This window comes from Aethalodelphis obliquidens, unplaced genomic scaffold (genome assembly GCF_003676395.1).
Source record: "Aethalodelphis obliquidens isolate GAN/ISIS:26980383/991018 unplaced genomic scaffold, ASM367639v1 scaffold42, whole genome shotgun sequence".
In the NCBI taxonomy this organism is placed as follows: Eukaryota; Metazoa; Chordata; class Mammalia; order Artiodactyla; family Delphinidae; genus Aethalodelphis; species Aethalodelphis obliquidens.
This window is the reverse complement of record NW_020837986.1, coordinates 8,195,368-8,211,566: the sequence shown is the minus strand read 5'-3', so window position 1 is coordinate 8,211,566 and position 16,199 is coordinate 8,195,368. Positions and strand designations below refer to the sequence as shown.

General features: G+C 48.3%; 1 protein-coding gene across 5 annotated transcripts in view; it reads right to left on the bottom strand.

The window, feature by feature from the left end:
* Positions 1-223: 223 nt before the first annotated feature.
* The window catches only part of TTI1 (TELO2 interacting protein 1), a 45,654-nt gene continuing 29,678 nt past the window's right edge, over positions 224-16,199 (bottom strand). For all 5 annotated transcript variants that reach the window (XM_027078330.1, XM_027078326.1, XM_027078328.1 and 2 more), the window contains 2 exons: positions 15,917-16,004; positions 224-4,026 (listed from right to left, as the gene is read on the bottom strand). In XM_027078330.1, coding sequence (XP_026934131.1) covers positions 3,843-4,026; positions 15,917-16,004 — 272 coding nt within the window. In that variant the 3' untranslated portion in view covers positions 224-3,842. The remainder of the gene's footprint in view (positions 4,027-15,916; positions 16,005-16,199) is intronic.

Here is a 16,199-nt window from a genome sequence, read left to right as displayed (position 1 = left end):
CTTCTCATTGCGGTGGGTTCTCTTGTTGTGGAGTACAGACTCTAGGCGCGCGGGTTCCAGTAGTTGTGGCATGTGCGCTCAGTAGTTGTGGCTCACAGGTTCTAGAGCACAGGCTCAGTAGCTGTGGCACACGGGCTTAGTTGCTCCAGGGCATGTGGGATCTTCCCGGACCAGGGCTCAAACCCGTGTCCCCTGCATTGGCAGGCGGATTCTTAACCACTGCGCGACCAGGGAAGCCCTCTTGCCAGAATTTTATCCACGCCCCGGCCCCCCGCCCCCGCTGTGGTCCTCTGTAGTTCCTGGGTAGCTCATTCTGAGACATAACCATCTATTTCCTCAGCTATAATTGTCTTGGAAGAGTAGGTATTGCATCCCTAACAAAGCCACAAGCAATGGGGTGGGGATAGGGGGAAGGAAAGCATGTTGTCGAGCCCTGGGCACTAGCTAAACACCATAAACACTACAGCACTTATTCCCCCTGAAGCAACCGTCAAAAGAGGGGGAGGCAGCAGCTCCATTTTAGAGATGGGAAAATGAAGTGAAGTGACTCACCGAGGTCACGCAGTTACTAAGAGGCAGAGTCAGAAATCAACCCCAGCTCTGATGAACTCTACATCCATGTTCTCTCCACAGTATGGTGCCCCCTGAGGGCCACATCCAGCTCTTCTCGGGATCCCTTGGATCCAGCTCTACACCTCCCTGAATCCTCCAGGAGCCTCCACTGCCTGCAGATCAGACCTCAAACATCTCATCCTGAAATGCAAAGCCTTTCAGTATCTGCCGATTAATCCCTTCCCCACCCGTCTCCAGCCACACTGATACTCAGAGTACTCAGGGTGCACCCGGAATGAGAGAAGAAACCCTCACTGCACCAGCAAGTTTTAACAGGGGAAACGATCACTTTGCAAAGCCTTCGTTAACAAAGACTAGATTGAGTCAGCTGGACAGCTTCAAAATTAAAGTTGCCTGAATATAATAATAACCGGAGAGGCACTCTAATTAGTTTTTGTTTTTTGTTTTTTAATCAAGTGCAACAATCTGCCTGCAGTAATCTGAGAGTGACTCGGGATGTCTTAACTCTTTGAGGAAGAGGTGGGTTTTTGGAACATCACGGCAAGTCCTCCCACGCAGATGATCTCCTGGAGGGCTTCCCCAGAGCGAGAGTTTTGTTACAGCACAGGGTGGGTGTGCATGTTCCCCCCCCCCCCCCCCACTTCTCAGCACACCATCACGGCCTGCCACACCTAGGGACCTGGGGAAGGAAGGCAGGCTGCTTTAATCTCCCTGGGAGCTAGGTCATGCTCGACAAGTCACGCCACCTCTCTGACCTGTTTTTTCATTTGTCAGGACCTAGAGATTGAATTAGCCTATCACTTTGTGTCCCCAGTGGAATTAGGAACAATGCTCTGTGAATCCTTCTACAATCCCCTCAATTAGAGGGCATTTCTCAAAGGAAATCATCCCAGAATTTTAAAACTGGAAGAGAGTTAAGTGGTTCTCTCTCAGGACTTCTTAACTTGGGAGTTCCTCTGGGGTCTGAGGTGAAGTCTCTGAAATTGTACCCAGAATTTTGGGAGGTCAGCTAAGCAGACCCAGCGGGAGGTGGAGATGGTGCGTGACTGTAGGCTTGGAGGATGCAGCGCCCTCCTGGGAGTGACAGGGGAGGAGGAATGTTTCGGGGGACTGGGTCCTCAGATCTCATCTGATTCCTGGAAGAGCGCAGAATCCTCAAAGCTTAAGAACTCTCTCTGTGGCCCATTCCCTCCACTTTACAGGTGGGAGAACTGAAGGCCAAAGGTGGGTGGTGATGACTCACTGACAGAGCCAGACCAGAAGCCAGCTGGACATCTCATTGTCCTTGCAGGGAAGGTCCTAAAAGGAAAGGAGTGGGGCCTCTCTGGAACTGGCTGGGGACCCTTGCTCCAATAAGTCCCCATGCCAACCATCTTGTTTTGTTTTGCTTTTTTAGAGTTTGGGGATTATCTATGTCACTGGAGGAATTATGTACATAGTGCCTCACCATGCATCTGGGGAGGAAGCATTCATCATTCTCGAATGTGCATCTTTCAGCATGGGTGAGTGAGTGTGTGCATGTGGCTGAGTACCTGAATTTACATAATCTGTGGGTTTTAAATCTCCCAGCTAGAAAAATCAAGTGTTTATCCTGCCTTTTCTACACAAACTCCCTCAAGGTTACCACGTGGTTGATGAAGGGACCAAGGCTCTAGCTACAAGCAAGCCGGCATGGCGGAGCTGGAACAGCGCTGCTCTGTAATCCCTAATGAACGAGAGGGTCCAGGTGAGGCTCACCAATGGCTGCCAACTTCACAAGAAGAGATCAGACATCATGTACCTCCTGACGGAAGTAAATAATACCACCCACGGCGGAGTGCAGCCAAAAAGCAAAAACAAAAAAAGCAAACCCGATCAAGCCTCTTGTTCTGCTTCCTCATTTACAGGAAACACAGGTGACAGGAGCAGCCCATGAAATGACCCCCCACGGGGATGCAATCAGTAAAGCCAGACTGTGGGAAATGCTGCAGAATAAATGACCTTGTTTCCTCAACAAAAAACTTCCCAGGAAAAGAAAAGAGAGGTGGAGGGAGAATCTATAAATTAAAACAGATTTATTAAGGGACATACCGATAATGGCAATGTACACACCTTATTTGCATCCTGATTCAAACACACAGGACCGTTGTTAAATGTTTTAGGTGTGATAATGCTATGCTGGCTGTACATTTGTTTTTAAAAAAAAAAGAAGTCTAGATATGACATCTGGAGTTTGCTTAAAAATAATCCAGGGGCCAGGTGTGGTGTGGAGGTAACTGGGAAGGTGCAGGATGAAGCAGGGCTGGCCACGTGCTGGTGACTGGGTGCAGCTGGGTTATGGGCACATGGGGCTTCAGAGTACCATTATCCCTGATGGAAAGTTAAAAAATACTTAAAAGGTATCCAAAAAAACTGGCATGACTATTTGCCTTTGGAGAGGGAAACTAGATGTCTGGGGAATGAGGATGGGGAGACTGAGTTTTCATTATTTTGTCCTGCTTGGATTTTATACCATGACTTTGTATTATCCATTCATGAACATAGACTCAGTTTTTTTCTTTTTTCTTTTTTTGGCCTTCCCTTGCGGCATGCGGCATCTTAGTTCCCTGACCGGGGATCAGACCCAGGCTCTCAGCAGTGACAGCGCACAGTCTTAACCACTGGACCACCAGGGAATTCCCCATAAACTCATTTTTAAAAAATCACCCAATTTAAATAACAAACTTCAAAGTGAGTTCTTGATCGTACTTTTCATCCAAGAAGTGCCTTTATTTCATTTTCTTCCAAAGAACAGGTAGGTTCTTATCTCCTTCCTTGAAGAGGGGGAGGTGTGTGAGTCCGTGCTGCAGGCCGGTGATCTGAAAACTCTCCAATGTGTGATACTTCCACGTGGTCCTCAGGCGGCCGAGGTCATACATGATGGGTAGTACAGGCCTCCGCCCCATGTATCCTCAAGCTCTTGGGTGTGGGTGGGTGCGTGGGGCGGCTTGAGAGGCAGCTAGGGCCGCAGAGATGGTAAGCTAAGGAGTTAAGCCCTTAGAGCTGCCAGACAATGTCATTTGAAAATACCAGGTATGAAAGAGAAGTAACAGTCAGCTGCTTTCCTTCAATCCAATTTCTAAGCAGTGTGATCGATCAATTTATAAATCGATTGGCTGTCTAATCCACCTTGGCAGTCTTCTCTGAGGCCGACGCCACCGCCCTCGGCCAGGGTGGGGTGGGCCCACATCCTCGGCAAGCTCCGCTGGGGACCTCCTCGGGCGCCTGCCTGACTCGGGGGCGGGGCGGGGTCACTGCAGCTCCTGGAGCAGGCGGAGAACGTTGGCTGTGTACGGGTTCTGCTGCCCAGTGGCCCCCCGTAGCTGCACCGGGTGCAGGCTGGGGTGGGGAGGTGTGAACTCCTGTGGGCAGTAAAGCTCGTTCAGGAGGAGCCAGGTGGAGTCGGGGTCTGCCTTCATCAGGTGGAGGAAAAGGCTGTGGAGAGGTGGAGAAGGGAGTGAGGGCACGAGGGAGGGCTGCTGGTCCTCCACCCCAGAGGCTGCTTAGCGGGCTCTTGGAGAAAACAATGATAATCGCATCACTCTGCACAGCAGAACAAAGCCCACTTTCGTGCCTAATACAGGGCCATTAGGACGGTCCCAAAGCCTAACAGAAAGAGAGGTAAAGAGCTTCATATCCGTTGACATAGAGAAAAGGAAAGTAGTTAGTCTGAGCAGAACAATATTGACATCAAACAAGCTCTTGGCAAAGAAACCGGTTAAATGCTGGGCTATAAAACAGTTCTCAGAAGGAATAAAATGGATAGGGCCCACCCCTTATTACAGAGTCCACTTCGCTCACAGGACCAGCCCCAGTGTAGGGACTCCCTCTCCTGCTTGGGGAGCCTGGGCAGACCCTCAACTCCTGAGTCTCAGGTCCTTATCTCTGACCCTCCAGCACGCTGCTGAACTCAGTAGTTGGCCCATTTCTGGCCCCTGAGAGCCATGGATTCTCCGTGGTCTGGATCCCATAGAGGGATCAGATGCAGTTATTCTCCCATGGCAGGATCGGCTGAGCCTGGCTCTGGGACCTTTAGCAGAGGCAGAGCACTGGTGCCCTATACACGACATGAACACAGCTGAAGGGCCGGGGCCACGCAGCACCAGACACCCACCACGGGTGAGGTTCTTTATCTTGGTCTGAACCGTGGGGTCACAACCCTTTGCCTCGTATCTGCTCACATCCCATTTCTGAACGATACCCAGGCCACTGTGCCGGGTAATCCAAGTGTAGACTTCCTATGCCTGGCTGACTCAGCGATTCGGAGTCTGGCTTTTCAATCTCGGGAAGGATGAGGCCCTCCCCTAGCTGGGCGGCTCTCTCTCAGCCACCCTGCCCATCTCAGCTCACGTATCACCCGTGCAGAGAGGGTGGCCTTCCTGACCATGTCACCTAGGTGGTTGCCCCTTATTTCTCTCTCTCAGGACACCCTCCCCAGCATTTATCAATTGCCTGTTTATTGACCATCTCCCATCTCCCTTCCTCACAGCACAAGCCCCTGAGGGCAGGGACCATGTCGGTTTGGTTCACTGCTGTATCTCAGGCACTTAGCACGGCACATGGTTAGCATTCAACCAATACTTGATTGAACAGGTTTCATGTTTAATAAGGGACTTATTATGCTGCACACTAATGATTTCAGATGGCATCCCTCTTTGAAGTAAGTTATATTCTGTAAAATGATCTAAAGGAGAGGTCAACTGCTCACTACCAAGGAAGAACCAAGGATGTTACTAACAGGAGTCACGTTACCGCAGATGTCACTAGCTGTATGGCTTGCCTCCGTCTCAGTTTCCTCATTTCTAAAACTGGGGATGTACTTCACCCAGGGTTCTGCTGGGGTTTAAACGAGAAAACACAGATCCAGCCCTACACAGGGCCTCCCACATGCGATCCCTGTCTACCAACTAACAGCGGATAGAATCTATTTGATGGATCACATTTTATTTTTGATGACCATTCCTAGGAGCCTCTCCCGTACTGCTGGGCATCAGACAGGAATGTAAATGCTTGCTGAACAGAGCTAAATTCTGTTTTTAATTTCGTTAATCTAAAAAGCCTATGCCGTCAGGGGATTTGGGTTTTACTTTGGTGAAACCAATTTTTTTTTTTTTTTTTTCCGGTACGCGGGCCTCTGACTGTTGTGGCCTCTCCCGTTGTGGAGCACAGGCTCCAGACACGCAGGCTCAGCGGCCATGGCTCACGGGCCCAGCCGCTCCGCAGCATGTGGAATCTTCCCAGACCGGGACACGAACCTGTGTCCCCTGCATCGGCAGGCGGACTCTCAACCACTGCACCACCAGGGAAGCCCCGGTGAAGCCACTTCTGCTTTCTTCCTTGGGTTTAACAGACATATGCTAAGGAGGCAAGGGAGACAGGTGGAGGGGGCGCTTTGACACACTTGCTGGCCTGTTTTGTGCCCGAACAATTTAAGTTTTCTTTACTTAGGATAATCTTGAATTTATAACCTCAGCGGTGGTTGCTGGAGAAGTGATTAGAATATTCTAATTCATCGTTTCCACTTCACCGCAGAAAGGAGATGGGGCCTGCGTGGGAGACAATTTTTGTTTAAAAACAAAAATATCTTTGATAATTAGAGTGGCAAGGGAAATTATGAAAAAAATGCACCAAAAATGGGAAGCAGATTTCTATTTACACGTGACACAGTTGACAGTTTTCCCTGGTGCCAAAGACTGTTAGAATGCAAATGGTTTCATTTGATTTTTTTTTTTTTCCCCTTCAAGAACTGGAACAAGCTGCAGCATGGGCGCACCCTCAGCTTCAAGGAGTATTTTGATCTGGGCGACACCCAGCAAAGTGGTGCCGTGGCCCAGTTCAGTCACAGCTCTGCTCTGACTTACACGGCATGGAAACGTCGCAGTGTTCATTTTTGGTCTCCTTTTTAACTTACTAAATGCGGGTGTTGTACTCGTTGGCAGGAAAGGAAAAGGCAGGAAGCCACTCTCTTTGCCCTTCGAGATCCCTAAATAAAATGCCAACAGGGAGGCAAAGGAAAAATCGTGTGCAACGTTCATCTTCTTTTGGTAAGCTAGAGCCATACTCTTGGAAGAATTATTCTGGGTCTCACTTCTGAGCTCTTAAAGAGGTAGAATCCCCAGAATGGCAGGTGGCAACGCAAGTTTCTTCTCCACCTCTGCGGCCGGGAGCAAATTATTTTGCCTTTGTGAACCTGTTTCCTCCTTCTCCAAAGGAAAATAATCACACCTACCCGACCCTCCTCACAGGTTTGTTCTGAGGCTCTAAGGAGATGAGGTGCAGGAAAACACTCTGAAGTGTATAATGAAAACACTGTTCCTTCCAGAGACTGTGTGTGTGTCTAAGGAATAATTATCACTACCAACCCTGGCAGCACTGCCATACCATGGAAAATTCTCAGATGCTCTGTAAAGGGCAGAACATTTGTCTTTTGTTTCCGTCATAATTTCCTTCATACTGACTTGATAGGGGTCCCAATTCTCAGCCACTGGGGTTGTAATTTTGTCCATTACTTTCAGGAAGAAACGAATGTAATATTCTTTGCCCTCTGCATGCCTGAGGTCGGGAGCAAATGCCGTGCCATGCAACCAGGTGGCTGGCAGGCATAGCTGTGCTCTTGCTTGGCAAAAGGCATGCAACCCGCTGAACTCTAAACACTGACAAATTCTGAACCTGGACCCCTGTTCACTTTGAGGCCCTGGGAGCTGAGCCTGAGACCCAGGAGGTCTTGTCTGAGTACTCAGCGGCCCAGTTTTCCCCCAAACTCCAGTATTGCTTTGTCCTGGGACCAGTTCCTGCCCTTTCTGAGCTGGCGAGAGGGGCTCCCAGACAATGAAGGGAAGAAGGCTGAAGACCTCGAAAGCATCCTTTTGCATAATCAAAAGACAAAAGACAAAGAGGAGACCTCTGCTTTGAAGTGATAGGAGTAACTGCCTGGAAAATGTTCCTAACACATCTTGAGACATGGCCGAGATGGCTGTTGAACATGCCAAGTGGCTGACTCCATCTTTTTTCAAACCCAAAGAGAAACACTTAAAAAAAATATATGTACACCATTTAACTCCTGAACAAAAATTTCTTTCTCTTTCCCCCAGGCCCGAATCAGTGGCTCCAGGGAGCCCAGTTATCAAGAGATTATCTGGTCCCCAGAGTTTCGGGAGCCACTCAGCTGTGCCTCCTGCCTCTGAGTGTCCTGAGGCGAGTGATTATCTCTCAATAACCTGTAGGGTCCTGTAGCTTAAATGATAACTTGACTTTAAAAAATTTAGAACTCGCTGTTAGGCAGTTTCTAAGCAACCTCTGTTTCCATGGCAAAGAAGCCTGGTGTTTATACTGATTTTTCACTTAAAATGCGGTTTTATTGAATTTCACTTCATGCAGGCAGCCATTTCCCTGCACTTCAGCCCTATCTACAATTGACGGGTATCAGTAAGTACCTAATAAACTCCAGACACCAAACCAACAGAAGGGACTCATTCCTTTATGATCTATATCAGGTGATCGGAGTGACAAAGCTGGGGGTGATGTCGCCTGGGGAGTTGGGAAATGTGCTGCTAGAATCTGGCTGGCCGGGTCTGGTTCCCTCTCTGCGTGGTTCACCAAATGTTTACTAGCACCTGGTCCAGCTCAGGCACTGCGTCAGGTGCGTGGGACACAAAGACGGATGGACAAAGGCTCTGGCCTCAGGGCTCCCTGTCTGGTGGGGAGGACAGACTGACCACAGAAGCCCATGATACAATGTGAAGAGGGCCAGGCTCAAGTCACAGGTGGGCCAGAGCCGGGGAAGGATTCCTGAGGTGGGGACATGGCAAGTCACTTCTCTGTACATCAATCAGATCAGTTCTAACCCCCTTCCAGCTCCAACACTCCCAGCAGTTCTCAAGCACAGGGGCTGGATCATGGGCCCTTTCACCCCAAATGCAGCAAAAAGACACCCCTCTGTTGAAGATGCAAATATTACAGAGTATGTCCTCACCATCTTGGGTTAGACGACACCTGCTCAAGGGGAGCTCTAGAAAACCTCTAGCCAATAGAGGCCCAGCAAAGCTAAATAAACTTAACTGAAATTCAGAGCTCCCAGCTCTCCTGGGTGACAGGCTATTCTTTCTCTGTCAATTACTTGCTTGAGGGATCTGCTGCTCCTTGTCTCTTTCTGGGTTTATAAGATGCTCTCATGAGCTGTCTGCGTAAATGCCGGCGGTAAAGGACTTGCGGCTTTGTGATGTTTATTTATTTATTTATTTCGGGGCATCTGAAGAAGTTATTCAGGGTGTCTCCTTAGGGACACGATACAGGCTATCTCTACGTGGGCACAACTAAACGCAATCGGAGGGTAAACTCACTTGTTGGAAAGCAGGCACACCTGCGAAGTTATTTTGGCTTCCCTGTTATTCCCCTTCTGGCAGAACAGCCTTCGCACTCTTTTTTTCTGTGGCCATCTCTCCTCCCGTGACTCCGTACATGATGATGCTACAAATGAGGTTGTGTGTTTCCTTTTAAATAAACGGATGCTCAGGGTGCCGACGAGTCCGAGCCAGCAAGCAACGGGGCAATGCTTCCGTACTCAGTAATTTACTCTAGTGGGCCTCGGCGCATCGGTTAACCAGTCTTTCACGCCTGTCCTGTCTCGCTATTCAATTTAGCTATCTTCCCCTGCACGCGGGTCGTTTTTTGTTTCTAAATGTTGGAAATGGAGGATTACGACTTGAAGCAACAATTTACTCTCCAAATAAATACTACCAATTACCTCTGCAGCTATACATACTCATTCGACTTAACTCTATTTACCTGTTCACAGTCATTCATCTATCGATCGCCAACCCACACACTCACACAGAGGCCGATATTAAAAATATTTAAATGCAACGGGGACAGGGTTTAAAACCATAAACACCAGTGGAAGCTTACAATGATAATCGAGTCCCTAAAGTACCACAAGACAAAGTACCATAGATGCTGTGGAATGACTCCATTGCTTTGTGCATATTTAAAAAGATATGGCACTGAGAGGCCCAATCTGTTACTGACAATTCAAAAATAAGCCAGAACCAAGAAGGGTTTAAATCCCACTGGGGCAGAATCTAAAAGCAGCCCTTTCCATCTGGCCAGCTCTCCCCGCTCCAGGCCCCACCTTCGGCCTAGATCCCATGATGACAACGCTGCTGGGCGCAGATTTCAAAGTGGCCCCGGCCGTCTGCACTCTCAGGCCGCATGCAGCGTTTCCTGGTCCTCCCTGGAAGATTCACACCCTTGCAGATAAAGACATCTTCGTGGCAACCTACCTGTTTTGCGCCCCCCTGCCCGCCACCCCCGAACTGTTTTCCTGTAACCCACGCTCTGGCACTAAGCCAGCAGCCTCCACTGATGGAGCCATCAGAAACAGCTCTAGGAAATGGACTTCTGTATTTACTGCAAGGACATTAGGAATAATCAGTCACAATGGTACCTAGCGTTCTTCTAACATGGCCCATGGGGAAATTTTCTCAGGGTTCAGCACCAAGGGAATTCCAGAGCTGTGCTTCCTTCTAAAAGCTTTCTTATTTCAGTGATGACTGGAATTTGTGCAGCAGATGCGTTTCCCTCTTTGCCTTGTCTGTTAGGAGGCCCAGAGCCACGCTGCAGGCTCATCTCTAGCGGAGGTGAAGAGTTCAAAGCCTGCATTTTATATATTAACCTCAACCCTGGCTTCACCTTGTTCTCCCTCTTATTATTTTTCCCTTAAAAAATGTCTTCACTTCTTATTTACCTTGCTGCATACACTTAAGTTTATAAGATGCTTTAGGTCTTTTTTGGAATGAGGAGGAAGTTTAAATACTGATAACAAGTATTATTGATTGACTTTTTAACTCTGGGCTGACATTTTGTGCTAAAGACTAATGTACATGACTTTACTGAATCTTTGTGATAATTTTATTAGGTGGAAAAAATAGATATGCTTATTCTAGTCTTGTAGATGAGGAAATTGAGACTTCGAGAAGGAAATTAATTTGCCCAAGGGTATACCACTACTGAACAGTGATGTGAGGCCAACTCTACCTTGATCTTCAGCTTAGAACTCTCAACACAGTACGTGGTTAATAAGAGACTCTAAAGCATCTTTTAAATAAATACACATATAATAAGACAATTGAGGCCATGTCCTTGGCTACTTTACTTGGTGCTGAGATCATCAACATTCACTCCTGCCTCCCCTGCAAAGGGATGAAATGACCACCCTGTGGTCGGCCAAGGCTTCTGATATTTGAAATCTACTTTGTGCACGTGGTCCACCTACCAGGCTCGATCTCCCGCCAAGAGCATCATGGTTCCTGACCCAGTCTGGCATATAAAAGTGCATGTACGCCCCACACTCGGCTTTCCAACTGGGTGGTGAAATGGATGACCCTGGCAGATTATCAATCACGTGACAACACCAAGGAAGCAGGGGAAGGGCTGGCTGCATTTGATTTTAGTAGCACAGAGGTCCCTGCCTTCAGATCTGAAACTCAGCAACCCACTTGGTCTGTAATCTGCATGGCAGATGTCTCTTATCTTTGACACCAGGAAATCATGCCTATATATGCACAGTGAACAGCTTCAGATCTGAGTGTATTTTTAGAACAATGAGCCTTGAAGAGAAAAGCAGCAATGCCTGTCAAAAGATGGATAATGGGAAAGCTAACTACTTGGGTCTGGATTTGTCAACTATTAATCGAATGTCAAAAGGGAAAACATTAGGAGTGCCCTCATTTCCATAGGAAACGGCTTTGCAGCCCAAGCTCAAACAAACTGCCCACACCATTTAAGGGGATGAGCTACTAATTTCAAGCTCAGCTGAACTACTGGATCACCTCTGTGGCTCCTGATCCATTCAAATATAATAGGCCCACGTGTGAGAGGAGTTGGGGCTCTGACGGGGATGAAATGAAAGAGCTCTGCCAGTCTGACTTCCTCCAGGGTTTGAAGGCAGCGGCTGCATTTTTGATGGGCTGGGATCCTACTGCTAGAAAGAAAGCGGGGAAGTCAGTCAGTAAATGAACCTTCAAACTCTTGGTCCTGGCTTCTCATGCAAAAGGCGGTAGGAGGAGGTAGAACAATTAACATGACAGAGATCCTTCTGAGATGAAAACCCCAGTTTAGATTTCAGTCAAGATGAAGCAGGCTTCCAACAAGAAATTCCATGCCCAAGTGTATATGTGTACATGTAACATATATACAACACATTATATATTTGGCAAATTTATATATCTCCCATAAGGGTGTGTATACACACATAAATAAAACTCCAGAACGTAAGCACCACGAGGGCAGAGGCCTCCTCTCTCCTGCTCCCTTCTCTTTTCAGTGCCTACAACAGTGCCGGGCACACAGCAGCTCCTCAGCCAATCAGCAGAATGAATGAACGCCGAGCGTACTCTCTTACATATTAATGCTATTCATCCGCATGATGGTTCTGGAGGAAGGTGTTATCACCAAACCCAGTTTACAGAGGAAGGAAATGAGGTGCAAGGAAATGAAGTCATTTGCTCAAGGTCACAGAGCCAGTAAGATGTGAACCTAGGTTTGTCCACCTCCAAGGCTGGTGCCCTTTGCCCGTATATACAATGGCTAAGCGAGGAAGATGGGAGGGCCCTCTCCCTTCCCCACCACACACATCAGGAACCACAGCACCCAGCACCTGTACAACCAGGAGGTGCAACAGGCTGGTCACTACTTGCTGGCACCCTGCGTCCCCACCTGGGTTCTGGGGTTGACAGGTGGAGGTAGGACTGGGGGTGGAAACCACGTGGCCTAAGAGCATTGTTGGGCATGGACTTCAACTTTTAAAAAATAGATATTTCCTAGTTTTGTTCCATTTAGCCCCAGGGTGGAAGACTGACTGATTTATGCACAAGAGAGGGAGCCTCAGAGGCTGCTCAGAGAGAGGCCCAAGGAGTGTGGTTTTAATGGAGTTGAGTTGAACCAGGCTGAGAGCATGTACTGGTTGGAAGGAAAAAAACAGAAATTTGGGGAATGTGCTCTCATCTCAAATTCCTTTCATATGCAGGAAGGAAGAGCTCCGTGGCCAGGAAGGCACAGAACTGTGGAGGCCCACTGCATGCTGGGAGGTATCTCAGAGGCTTCTAGGGCCACTGGAGAATTTATATCAGTTAAGTCTACCAAGGTTGAGATGCGGGCGTGGCTGATATAACTTGTTATTTTGTAATCCAGTGCTTATTCTCAGGGACTCGGCCTTATTTACAGCTCATGATATGCTGACCCCTCTTCCCATACCCCAAATATGGTTTTCTCATTTGTTATCCACTGAAGTCATTTAACTAGGTGGACTCTGGGGGAGTCGGTATTTTTTCTTGCATGGCCAGTTCACAGTGACACCTGGTGGTAACAAATGGCAAGGTTACACCCTGCTCTTACCCCCGCCCCCCAACCGCCCCCCCCCCCCCAACCAAGTTGCAAGATTTATGTCCCTCCTTACAAGACACATTTGCTAGATGAAAGCATTAAACTGGAATGGCTTCTCCGTTCTTAGCATTTACAGCCTTGGTTGTATCAACCACCCCCTGATCAATTTCCATTTCTAGAGTTTACAGCCTGGATGTAAAAGCCTGCCACAAAGGCTCTATTTAATACGACAAATTAAAAAAGCAAACACAGGCTTGGTCATTCTTTGGAGCCAGGAGAAGCAAACAGGAGGAAGGAAAAATCCAACTGTAATGCACACAAAGAGGAACTTTCACGGAGCTGCCGAGTTCGCCTCCATTCCAATGTGAGGGAGGCTGCTCTGCAGAGGTCCCCACCGCCACCTGCCAGACCTACAGACACAGCTGCTCATCCACCTCTCTGAGAATGCAGGAGGCCTCAGAGCAGCCACCTGCCCTCACAGGTTTCCTCACCAGCCCTGCCTGATCCAAAGCCAGCCGGTCAGCTGCCCAGTGTCAGAAAGTCACTACTTCTGAGGGAGCTGGGGCGTCTCTGGCTTTCACTAGTTCTTTTGAATACGGAGCTGAAGCTTGAGTTTTTGTAACCCTCTGGCTACAGATCTCCCCCTTGGGCCCTGGCAAAGAACACACAGCCTTCTCTTCTCCCCTGAGTGGGTGGAGGTGTCACTGACAGCTGTGTGGGGAACACTGAAGGGCATGTGTGGAAGCGGGGGGCTGGGGTGGAGGCTCCTGCAGGGGATCAGGTAAGAGATGAGGGTGACCTGGCCTGCCCTGGCAGCTTAGAGGTGAAGAGAAGCAGTTTGAAGAGAGATTTTGCAAGTTAGGTAGACAGGCTTCACTTCTGGAATGGGTGTGGGGTGTGATGGAAAGAGAAGAATTCAGGACAAACAACCGGATGAATGTGCGGCCACCTGCTGAGCTGGGAACTCTGTCTCACTCAGGGACCTCATTCGTTCCCGGAGGTCTGACTGTTTTCATACTAATTGGCCCACCCATCTCCCTCTCTTCGCTCTGTAATGAGACTCACAAAGAGACCAGATTTCCTATTGTCCCAGACGGCTTCTCCCATTTAGAGAGCTTATTAATTTCTGAATCAAGATGCCAAGTCAGCTCCTGATCAAGGACAACACAGATATTTTTTTCCCTGACTTCAAAGTAAGTTTGCAGATGATATGTACGTAAAGCAGTCAACTTTGCACTTCCTCCCTGCCCCACCCGTCAGAGGGAGGTCATCTGACTCAACCTCAAGTGGAACAAAGAGGTGCTGCAGTCAGGCCTCTGGCTGCAATCTCCTCCCCGCAAGGCACCTGGAATTCCAACTCAAGAGTCAGTAAGGTCCAATTCGGGTTTAACTGCTTTCAGTAGCAAATAAGGAAAATTAGAAATGAAAAGATAATGAATTGTGAATATAAGCTTGTTTGATGGGTCTAAACTTGAAGGATGGGTATGGGGCGGGTGTAGGAAGAGTAGAATGGGACAGGGAATGAGAAAACCAGATCTTTGGGACTCTTGGCTGTAACAGGCACCCAGAAGAATTTGCTTCAAGATGGATTCATCATGTTTGTGAGTTGTACTTTAAGTCATAGCACAATTAGCTTCAGGAACACTGCCCGGAGGAGGACTATTTTCATCCTAAGTTAGTTCTTTAAGGAATAAGAATGTCCGGGGACAAGAAGCTCTTTGGGATGCACCCCTGTGCTTGAGAAACCATGATGGATTCTGGGCCTAGGGGATGTGACAGGAAAGGGACAGAAAGAAAAAACGGAACTGGGGAAATCAAGAGCAGAAAACTGCAAAGGATAATAAGTCAATTCAAAGAGATATTTCCATCGCTCCAAGAGAGTGCAAGGCTTATAAGGGAGCAAGTTGGCTTTCCTCATTTCACAGACAGAGCAGCCTTTCAGCCCTTCAGGGAGTAAGATGACGCCTACCCCACCAAGGAAGATCAGGGACACATTTCCAGAAGCTGATGAAGTGGGAAGGACTGTTTCTTTGCCCGGGGAGGTGGAGCTGCAGTGCCCAGAGCGGCAGGCAGTGCCAGGCCAGACAGGCCGGCTTTCACCCCAGCTGCAGATGTCCAGGGCTGGCAGTTCCAGGGCACAGGCTGATCCTGGCTAGAAGGAGAGCTGGGGAAAGGGGGTCAGGGTACATTTTGGGTCTCAAGTCTGGGGAATGCTCCTGTGCTCAGAGTTTTAGCTTTTGATAAATAGCCTTTAGGACTCTAGGAACCAGACATAGCTTCTCCTGTTAGAGGTGGTACAGCTACTCTCTAATAAGCAAAACTCTTAGAAATTAGAATCACATAATTTCAGAGTTGAAAAGGCCCTTTAAATCATTAGTCCAGTGGTTTTGAACGTTTCTTGGTTCACAGACTCCTATTATAATCGGATGAATGATGTGGAATCTGTCTAGAAACAGATACGTACATGTCTGCTTGCACACACACAATTCTGCATACAATTTGTGAGGGTTCACGGCACCTGACACCCATTAAGATGCTCTGTGGAGCCAAGGTTTGCTAGATCAATAACCCAATGCTTTCACCTTGTGGATGAGGAAGCTGAGAGAGAGGTGCCAGGGTCACCTGGTCACCAGAAGAGTAGGGCCTAGAAGCCGATCACCCTCTGACCAGGAGAGTGCTTTGTCCCCTACAAGACACCACCTTTCTGCTTTTTGCCCCTTTGGAATTGTTGCTGATGCTGCAGCAGCTGAAAAGGTTACTTTCAAAGAGAAATGTGTCTAGTAAAAATACCATCTCTAGATGTTGGCACAGTTAAAGAAATCATCTTAACCTGGCAAGAAGAGAGAGAAGAGAAAAGAACAGAGATGCCTCAACTCTGCTCCCCATTAGCAAATCATCTATAATTTAGGACAAACGTAAAGAGATGCGGGTGATCAAGCAGACGTACCTCCTGGCAGCCTCTTGTAATTTCACGGGCTGTTTGGCACTGAGGTAAATCAAGCAGGCATCAGCTACTTTATTCAGGTCACCCTCACCTGCAGAGAGGAAAAACAAAACAAGCGTTGGCCCTCAGGCTTCAGTGGGGATGAGCAGGCACCAACTGCTGTCTGATGAAACTGGAACAGCTAGGCAAGATGCTGTGGGCTCTGTACTCCATCCCAAGTCAAAAAACACAGCAAGGTAAATGGATAAATGAGGCCAAAGTGAGATGGAAGGATGTGCACAGGACA